Source organism: Callorhinus ursinus, unplaced genomic scaffold (genome assembly GCF_003265705.2).
Source record: "Callorhinus ursinus isolate GAN/ISIS: 27379988/994484 unplaced genomic scaffold, GSC_fseal_2.0 scaffold1, whole genome shotgun sequence".
In the NCBI taxonomy this organism is placed as follows: domain Eukaryota; kingdom Metazoa; phylum Chordata; class Mammalia; order Carnivora; family Otariidae; genus Callorhinus; species Callorhinus ursinus.
The window spans coordinates 55,715,741-55,725,885 of record NW_027397063.1 but is presented as its reverse complement, the minus strand read 5'-3'; the positions used below and the strand labels follow the sequence as shown (position 1 = coordinate 55,725,885).

The 10,145-nt window shown below is 46.5% G+C and overlaps 1 protein-coding gene and 1 non-coding gene across 2 annotated transcripts in view; both read right to left on the bottom strand.

Annotated features, from left to right (window-relative positions):
- Positions 1-282: 282 nt before the first annotated feature.
- Positions 283-10,145, bottom strand: part of ARHGAP31 (Rho GTPase activating protein 31) — a 107,791-nt gene continuing 97,928 nt past the window's right edge. The window contains exons 11-12 of the mRNA XM_025874598.2: positions 9,709-9,983; positions 283-7,250 (exon numbers count right to left, since the gene is read on the bottom strand). Of these exons, the coding sequence (XP_025730383.1) occupies positions 4,851-7,250; positions 9,709-9,983 (2,675 nt within the window). The 3' untranslated portion in view covers positions 283-4,850. The remainder of the gene's footprint in view (positions 7,251-9,708; positions 9,984-10,145) is intronic.
- LOC112834253 (U6 spliceosomal RNA) lies at positions 8,914-9,019 on the bottom strand. The gene has a single exon (XR_003210818.1). It is a non-coding gene; the product is annotated as a U6 spliceosomal RNA (small nuclear RNA).

The window sequence follows — 10,145 nt, the reverse complement described above, 5'->3', positions numbered from 1 at the left end:
GTTTTCATGACAATATCCATTGATTTATACGGGGTATCTTAGGTAACGTGTATGATTGCAACAGTAAGAGAGAGAAGTTGCAACTATTTGACAGTAAGAAGTAAAATAACAAAAGAAAAATTTACTGAAGCAAATCATCCAGACTTTGGCTGTGAGACCAAACCTTGAAGTAAAAACTAACATTGAACTAGAATAATGAGCCTGATGCATATAATCTATTTTTTCTAATATTGATTTTGGTGACCCCAGGTCCTCCTCTAGTTCATAGTGCCATCATAAGCATTATCCTTTATATCATTTATTAGAATACATTTTTAAAGCGTAACAATCTGTTTTAATTACACTTAAATGTCTCTATGGATAGGTTTAATATTTATACTTTTTTAATCAATAGAAAAATTTGATTATATCTTTGGAAACATATTTGTCGAGCTCAACAAACAAGCTGAAACCATGTGGATTTCTAACAGATGCCTTTGACAAAGTTCTTTACCTTGCAGAATTATCAGCCAGGAATTAGTATGGCATTAAGTTATTGCAAAGCATTGTGATCCATCCAGTAAAACACACGGCTACAGACTGCGTGGGTTTCTTATACTTAGCTACATCCTCCTTCATCCTCACAGAGAAGTGATTTTGCACTGCTCATGAACCTCAAGGCTGCTAAATGACCTACTGTGTGCCCATCCATCTGTGGTAGCCCCCAGTTTTATACTATCTGGACCAACACTGATCTCAGGCAATCACCCTTCTTCCATCTCCTGTGCCTCTCCAGGAAAGGTGCCTGCTCCCTCTTCTGGCCCGACTTTGCTAGAGAAGGTGTTGACAAAGGAGGACACATTCTTTGTCATTCTACATTTTGAGCTGACCTTCTGCTGGAAGTGCCTAAAATCATACTCCTGACAACATTTAACTCCAGGATTCATTTTGTCATCAGAGAGGACAAGCCAGGGTAGAATGTGGTCCTAGTCAATCATGGTGCGAATTGGACCTGTCCTGAACCTCTCCCACTCCAATTCCAGACCGATGAATCTTATGTTCCCACTATGTCTTCAGGCAGGAACACGAGACCTGTGTAGACCAATGACTGTACCACCCAATTTTAATAAAACGTGATCAGCATGCTGAACATTAGACACAAAAGTAACACCTTATCTTGGACCTATGACTTCATCACCAACATGTTAACCCGTCTTGTGATGATGGAAGTCTCTAAAGCCCCCTCCCCAGGAGCATGGAATGCTGATATTAGCTGGCTCATTAGCAGCGATCCAGCAGGACTTCACAACCAAACCAATTAAGACCACACACAACTTCAGAACTCTTTGTTCTTAATTATCACTCTCACATTTTTTAAGCAATCAAAGCAAAATTCTCAATGCCTGAGTGTCTCCCTAGTACCTTCTATTGGATTTGCAATTGTTTAATTTGAGCGAAGTCAGTAGGTAACTTGAACACTATTAAAAATCCTATTAAAAGATGCTAGTTGCTACATTTTCCCCTTTCAGCTTTCATTTGGTAATTTAATGGTTCTACATCTTCCTCCTGTTTGTTTATGGACTGTTTCATTTGCTACCACCCCTATCCCTTTTTTCATTAGACTCTTCAGGGATTTAAGAGTACTAAGGTACCCAGGGCAATATTACTAAGCTCTTGATAAATATTTTTGAGGAGGATGATGCTTACATTTTTAATTTCCCCAGAACCCAGAATTTTGACTTGGCCAATATTTTTAATTTTAGGGCTTAGATCAGGCTGTCTTAATGGGGTTCTTGGTCAGGTCTCTTCACATTCCATCTGAAGCAAGAATAAAAACCAAATTTCTTCTATTTGGTCCATTTTGGGAAAAAAAAGGAAAAAATATTTGGCCTGAGAGGGCCATTTTGCCAATAAATATAGATTATTATCTTCTTAAGCAAACACTAACATTGGAAGAAAACATTAGAAGATGCATGCATTTCATTTCAAATTTAACATTTAAAATCGACCATCTCCATTTTGAGGACTGGTAACTGATTTGAAGGAGCACTTTGAGAATTTGATTTTGTAGCCCTTCCTAGGGCACCATGCAGATCCTCCTAAAAACACCAGCCCTTGGCCTGTCCCTCCTCTGGACGGAAGCAGGCAATTTGATTTCCATCCAGCCATTCTCAGGGGGGGTCATTTTTCAGTCCCAAATGAACGACCAAATAGGTAATCTCGGGGCATTTGAGGGAACAATTTCAGGGGGGAAATCTGAGTTCTTTTTGTCATGAAACGGAATTTCCTCAGTGCTGGGTTAGCCCACAGGAAGCTTATGAATGTGTTTGTGACAGTTGACAGGCTGGCCTATAGTGAAGAAGTCCACACTTTAGCCATGGGACACTGATCAAGAAGGTGAGTCAGCTTCCACAGCCTTCCAGATTGACAGGCTTAGGAAAGCTCAGAGTAGAGAGTATCTCCAGACAGTTTGGTCATTGTGTCTCATGATGGCATCCACACACCCACAGTCCTGAAGATGATGCTACAAACAAAAGATGTCAGAGTCTAAGGAGCATGGCAGCCATTTAAGAATCTGCCTAGGTGCCTCGAGCAAACTCATTCATGTGTACTAAGTGGCTTCTCAGTCTATCCCCAAATAAAATCTATCCTCTAAGTGTTACAAACAAAAATTCAAAATAATCATAAAATAGTTTAAATATTTCATTACTCGGCTCAGAGTTCTGACGGTGAAGCAAAGTCCAGTTTTTTCTTCTCTCACATTCTAACTGGAACATGGTCTTTATCAAAGCATAGACACCATAGTGCACTGCGATTTGGGATAAAGCTTATCTGTCCACATTTTCTGATAAGGCAGGAATGTACTTTTCAAATCTCCTGAACATGGCCTTTCTCAACTGTCACCACTGTATTTCTTCACCTTGCTTGCCAAGGAGGAAAAAATGCCATACCCTAGGACTTTTTTTTATGGGTTGACATCCCATTGGCTGTCGGTCCAGGGTCTCGCTCACCTAATGAGAAAGCAAGACACTGAACTTCCCATTAACCGCTCCCCTTGCTCACTCACCTCAGTGCCCTCTGAAAGTAGAACTCATCAGCTGGCCTACCAGTTACCCCTGCCACAGACACTGGCTTAAAATGTCCAGCACAAGATTTCAAAACTGTAAGGTTTATCAGGGGAGAAGGGAGAGAGGAATATGGATCTGTTGCAGGGCATCGGCTTCCAACTTCTCCCCGGTCGAGGTAACTTCAGTTCAGCCCCTACCCGCTCCAGCAGCAGCCTTGGTTGTGAGGTCTGCCGAGAGGTACTGCTAGCCCCTAGAGAAATTTCTGCAATGACGGAGCTTGTGGACGGAGTTCGGCCAGACTTGAACCTGAGATGACGTGCACAGGGCTAGAAACAGGTCTATTTTAATTTGTTTCTAAATAAGACTGTTGTCTTAGAAGGTTAGAAACTGTAGGTACCCTAATGGGTTTTGCCTTGAGAAGTGCTCCTGTGGAGCCCCTTTTTGTAGGAGGACCAAAAATCTGCCAGCAGGTTCTATTAGTTCTTTTTCCTCTCACCAGCTGAAAAAGAAAGAACCACTGGAAGTTCTAAATAACTGAAATAAAATCAGATTGGTTTATTGCTTCTGCTTGCATATAGACAGGAGAAAGGCAAGTCCGAGTGTCTGGGGTGGGTGACGGATGAGGGGGATGATGGGAGGGAGAAAGATGCCTCAAATCTGCTCTGAGTAATGGAAGGAGAGGGAGAAAGGGAGGCACCCCCTGGCTAAAAAGAAATACATTTTCCAAAGGGCAGCTCTCCCCAGGTGGGAGAGATGGCCACCCTGCTAGGGCTCCCTCCTTACCCTCGCCTGCACTCCCAGCCTAGTGTGGAAGGACAAGGAAGCTGAGCTAGAAGTGTTTTCTATTAATGCCCCATCAATTTAAACACATTGACTTTGGAGCGTAGTTCTACCCATGCGTGAGGTTTTTCTCTACGAAGATATCCTGTTCATGGGCTCTGATTTGGAAAGAAAACAGATCACTTCACCATTGCATACCTAAGTGAAAATTCAGCCCAATTCATTGAGGTAACCCTCGGCTCAGCGTCCACCCTGCCCAGCCACTGGATTTATAAATCAGAGGTCAGGATAATGGTCGAGTCCCAAATTAACGAAAGCCACAGCCAGTCTTCTTAGATTTTGCCAGTCTCAGAATTTGCTCTTGCACATAGATTCTGATTCTCTACGCTGATAGACACAACCATCTCCGACAGGTCTGCAGAGAGATTCCAGGGAAAGAGCATGGGTAACTTCACCCACTTGGATCTTTAAGTGTACATTAGTTTGTACTTCCAAATCTGCTTCTATTCTGGAGTGTACACGTTTACAAAGCTTATCAGAAAACTGGTCTAAAAGAACACGTGCTTTAAGGAGCATTAAAAAGCGTGAAGTAAAAAGGAGGCCTTCAAACCTCAACAGCAACATTTTCCAGCACAGGCAAAGGATTTCTCTTTCTTTCAAAAGACGTTATTTTAGCCAGCTCTCAACAGTAATAGATAATGACAGTGGGGGAGAAACGCAACTCACAAACAACCCCAAATCTCATTGGAAGCAGGCATTTCAGCTTCTTCCCTTACCCGACCTTTTCCCACCTGCTGTTATGGACTTATCTAAATTTCATCTCTTGATCCTTCCCTTGACCTCTCTTCTGGCAAATGGACTAATTAATAAGTGGTCAAAAAGCTGAAGAAAGAAAAGACGCCAAAATAAGCCCAAACTTGGATAACCTATGCCTGGAATAATGGCAAGTCAGCCCTGTAATAACTTCCAGATGATGAATCAGGACATTTTTTTTTTTTCCTGACACCAGCAGGTGAACTGCTGTCATTCTATTTGCCTCCCACTTCTTCCATCCAGAATCACTGATCTGCGCTGGGGCTGGTAAAAACAGCTGGTTGAAGTCTCTAGTCTTTGGCCATTCTTAGGGATGGTCATTTTATTCCTAAGCGTAACCCCTTCTGGTGTGACCCACGTGTTTTCTGCCAAATCCCCACAAAGAAGGCCAGGGGAAACTGTCTGGGTGGGACTTCTGATAGGGGACAGGAGAACCTTGGAATCTGTCACTGTGGATGAAGGGGGTGGGTGGTCCATAATGGGGAAAGGAGGACTGAATAAGATTAGGCTCTGAGGTCTTCCTGGCCTTGACCTGTGGAAAGGTTTAGAACCCCCTGATGGTCGCTCCAGTTTTGAAGAAAGAAGGTTGTCTCCGGATGGCTCTGTCTCTGATGTGCGCTTTCTGCATTGCACTGTTGCATCCTGGGTGGAGAGCAGGTTAGCCAAGACTGGTTCTGGAGGAAGGGCAGGTCCCTCACACATGTGGGATGTAGTGGTATCCATTGGCAAGGACTCAATGGCTCCTGTATCTTGCTTTGGTTTCTCTTCTTTTGGGCTTTCCAAGGAGAGAGAATCATCTCTGGCAGATTTCTGTGAGGTCCCACCAGTTGAGCTGGGTTCCTCTTGGCTCCTCTCCAGAGGCTGGACTCCACTGTCCCCCGAACTCTGAGAGGGCAGGGGCTGTGGGATCTGTGTGTACTGAATCTTGGGTGGAATGACTGGGACTGCCCTAGCCTGGCACATTTTGACCATGAAGGAGGTTCTCACAGCTGACACACTCACAGGAGCTGAGTTACGGCGGCCTGTCAGGGTATGAGCAACAATGTCCAGGTCCTGAGGGTCCTGGGAGCAAATGCTCCATGGGTCTCCTTTACAGTGGGATGAGGTCATCCATGTGACTTTTGTGTCTCCTGGCTCAGAGAGCTGCGTTCCAGGTGAACCAAATGAGGCCACATTGTCAAACCGGAAGAGGTCAGTGATGGTAATGGCAGAGTCCAAATTGAGGGAAGAAGGCCTGTTTTTCCCTTTTGGAGGCCCACACTCAGGGCTCTTCAGCTGTAACTTCGGGGGATGCTCTCCACGTGAGGCGCTGTCTTGCACACGAGGTGAACTCTCCTTGCTATTGTCTGGCCCAGGAACACTACCTTGCTCAATCTGAGGGCTGCTGTGCCCTTGGTGTGTCCCCAGTTCCTTTCCCTCTGCTAGTCTGACAGGGCTGATTTCTGTTGATTTGGGCTGCAAACCACCTGATCCCTTTTGGCTGGGAAAAGTCTCTGTCCCTTCTGGGCCAGAGAACTCTCTGAAGGACCTCAGGGTTTTCTCATCCCATCCGGTAATCTCTCTCCTGGGTGCCAGGGGCTGCAGAGGGTCGGAATTCCTCTCTGCTTCAAGGTTAGCACAGCTGCTGGAGGAGGGAGCCTCAAGAGTCCACTGGCTCTTAACCGTGGTGGTTTTGCTATCTAGAGAACGGCTCTGACGAAGGCTGGGCCTGTGGGGGAGCCTCTTCTCTAGTCGGTGGCCCTGGGGGCCCTGCACCTGGGCCTCTTGCACATCTTTCAGGGTGGGAGAGTGAAGGGGACTCGTTACCCACTGGGGCTCCTCCCAGGGCTCCACCATCTCCAGGCCCTGCTGGGCAATGTCTGTCACAGTTTCGTCTTCATCACAGTCTGAAGGCTCCTGCACCGAATGGGCTACATCCCCCTCTCCTTGTGGGGAGATCTCAACCTCTCTTGTTGGGCTTTGAAAACCAGAGCCTTTTTCCTCAGGAGCAGCATTCTTAGAATTTTGCTCTTCACTTTGTCCTAGAGAGGCCTCCTCCTCCTCCTGACACAGGCTGGACTTGGACTTCAGCTGGTCTGTGTATGGATTTGTACTCAAATTCCTAGACGAGTCTTCTCTCTCAGGACTGCCCTTTGATAGCTGGACTCGAGGTGCCTCCTCCAGGGGAGTTGGAGGAGGGGCAGCAGGCGGGAGAAGAGGGGACAGATTTCCTGGGCCGTCCTGGTCCACCTTTGCTTGTGCAGAAGCCGTCTCAAATGGAACAATTTCCAGAGGAGCCAAGCTGGTGGGGTCCGGACGCTTCTCGGGCTCGGGTCTCTGGAGGATGCTCATTGTCTCCGGCTTTTCTCTATTGGCTGCCGGGGAAGTCCCCTCTGCACTCTGATTGGTTAGATCCGTAGTCCCCTCCTCCGCAGGGGTGGAGCCGCAAGACCAGCTCCCAGGAGGCTCCCGGGAAGCGAAAGGCCCTGGACTGGACTCCAGAATTGGCTGAGTGGGGCTGACCTTTAGAGCAGGTGGTGGCAATGAGGAGAGCTCCTCCTCAGATTCGATGATCTTCAGCTCCTGTTGAATCTCGGGCCAGATCAGGGCATTGGCCAGATCATCTTCATCCTGAAAAACATCAAGAAACGGATTATTTGAGAGCCAAGGACTCGCGGCCTTGACAACGGCACCATTTCCCAGTGACAGTGAAGGGACTGGCGCCGGGCCAGGCTGCATTATCCTAGCAAATAGAGGCCACCACATTACTAATAATTGTGGATGTTTATTCAGGGCTTACCGCATGCCCCAACACATTCTAACTGCATGCTCTTGTTGAACTGTCCCAACAACTTAAAGAGATAAATACTACTATAATGACTCCCATTTTAGAGGTGAGGAGACCTATGTTCAAACAGATTTAACAATTTACCTAAGTCATACAGCAGCAGCCTGGGACTGAAATCCAGCTATGTCCACATCAGAACAGAAACACTTAATCCCTGCGCACTGTTGACTTACAACACCAACCAACCCCTGGTCTCAGTTAACCTCAGGTTTACCAGATGGCACACAAGAATGAGATTCTCCCAGTGGACTGTAAATGTTAACTCTTGCCCTGACATTTGCTTTCCAAATAAATAAATACAGCTTTTCTTATTACTAAAGAAATACATATTTCCCATGGAGAAAAATATTTAACACATGTTGAAAGAAAGGAGAATACAAAAACAGCAAAACCTTATATTCCGACTACCCACAGATAACCTCTGTTGATCTAAAGGGGTGCCTCCTCCTCCATGTTGTTTGCTGCTCCTGGTCTCTCCTCAAGTCTAGTTTCTCTTTGACTCCTCCTTTCCCCTACACAAAGCCCCAAACTGCAGACAGGAAAGGGATGAAAGGAGGCCCGGCCAGGGCCAGGGAAACATTTCAGTGGCCTTCATTTCTGGGCTCAAGACCTGTCGGTCCCAAGGAGCAGCAGTTCCAGGAGGCATATCCATCCTGTGTGTGTGTGTGTGTTGGGGGGGGTTCAGGCCTTTATGAGAAATCTGACCTGCTGCCAACCTGACATCACTTCCCACCTGCCTCTCATCACATGTTTCATATTACAATTAATTTGATGCTATTTTCCCCAATGGACTATGAGCTCTTGAGGTAAGGAATTGTGTCTGTTCATCTTTGATTCCTCAAGGCCAAATGGTGCCTGGTATACTGTGAGTAGTTGCTCAATGAGAGGTTCTCTTTTGCAGTATTTCTATTTGATTGTTTCCTTCAGAGAACTCTCCAGGAGTAGGATTCCTTGGTCAAAAGGCAGGCATGTTTTTGAGATCTGATTCTACTGTATCACACTTGTGTCTATTTCCATTTCACCTTCAGGGCAGAGGCAGCCTTTTACTCATCTCTTTACTCTCCTCAGCACCTACACTAATCGATCTCTTACTAAGAAATCAATACATTTAGATAAATAAATGAGCACGTAAACTCCCCTCCCCCACCAGCTCAGTAAGTGGACCATAGTTACTTATTACATACTACATAGTTACATATTACTTTCTGCTCAGATCGGAAATCTATGAGGTGTCTTGACTCTTCCTTCTCCCTCTCTGATCCAATCCTTCACCAAGTCCTGTTCATTCTAGCTTTTGTGTGTGTGTGTGATAAATATTATTTCAGACACAGCTTTTTATTTATTTCATTTCATTTTACTGGGCTCCATGCCCAATGTGGGGCTTGAACTCACGACGCTGAGATTGAGTCACATGCCCTACTGACTGAGCCAGCCAGGAATCCCCCCCAAAATATGGAATGCTTCACGAATTTGTGTGTCATCCTTGCACGGGGCCATGCTAATCTTCTCTGTATTGTTCCAATTTTAGTATATGTGCTGCCGAAGCAAGCACCATTCTAGTTTCTTTTTTTTTTTAAAGATTTTATTTATTTATTTGACAGAGAGAGACACAGCAAGAGAGGGAACACAAGCAGGGGGAGTGGGAGAGGGAGAAGCAGGCTTCCCGCGGAGCAGGGAGCCGGATGCGGGGCTCGATCCCAGGACCCCGGGATCATGACCCGAGCCGAAGGCAGACGCTTAAGGACTGAGCCACCCAGGCGCCCCCCTTCTAGTTTCTAAATAGCTCTTGAGGCCTTCCATTTCTATCCTTGTTGCCCCCACTCTCCTCCAAGCCTCCATGTTTTCTTGCCTGGCCTGTCATATACTGGCATCCCTGTCTCCTCTCCTGCCTTTTCCAAGCCATTCTCCTCACAAAATAGTGACCTTTAAAGCATAAAATTCCAGGGGAGCCTGGGTGGCACTATTTATACTTGAGCTCCCCCCCAATTCAATCCCTGTAAGAATCTCTGTATACCTTCTCTTTCTACAATTGCAAACAGCCCTCTTGAGGCTGCTACAGCACTCCCACACTGCCTAACTCCCAGCACATGGTTGTGAAGGTTGTCTCCTAAAGTCCCTTTGGCAGAAACTGGTTCTTAAAACAAACAACCCCCCCCCCCAAATCCTTGCTTTCAGCTATACCAAGAGCCCTTGGGACAAAGAGAACTCTACTAGCTGAACCCAGCAGTGAGTCCATTTTACCATGTCATGGAGAAGCCCCGCTTGGACACTGGGGCTCTTCTGCAGAGTGCTGGGCTCCACCTGGTCAGCCTCTCGACCCTCCTCCTCTGCTTTCTCCGGGTCCAGCCTCTTCTCTAATTCACTTGAATGTTGAGAACCCGGGGAGGTTTCCAAGGCCTTCTTTTCCTCCTGTTGGGGGCCTGACTCCAGGGAGAGGTCTTTGTTGCATTCCACCGTCCTCACTGCCTCTGGTCCTGGCTTGGCGTCCTCGAGAACCACCTTCTTAGGTATGGAAGCTGCAATGGATGAGAGTTAGCCATTGAAGACGTCATTTGCAGAGAGGCCTTGCCCCGCATAGTCACTGTCCTGGACTAGTCCTGCTTCACAAGGGTGGAGGGAATTCTCCCAGCTCACTGCCCCTCACATTTTCGACCCTTTCCCCCAGCCGTGTCCTGCCT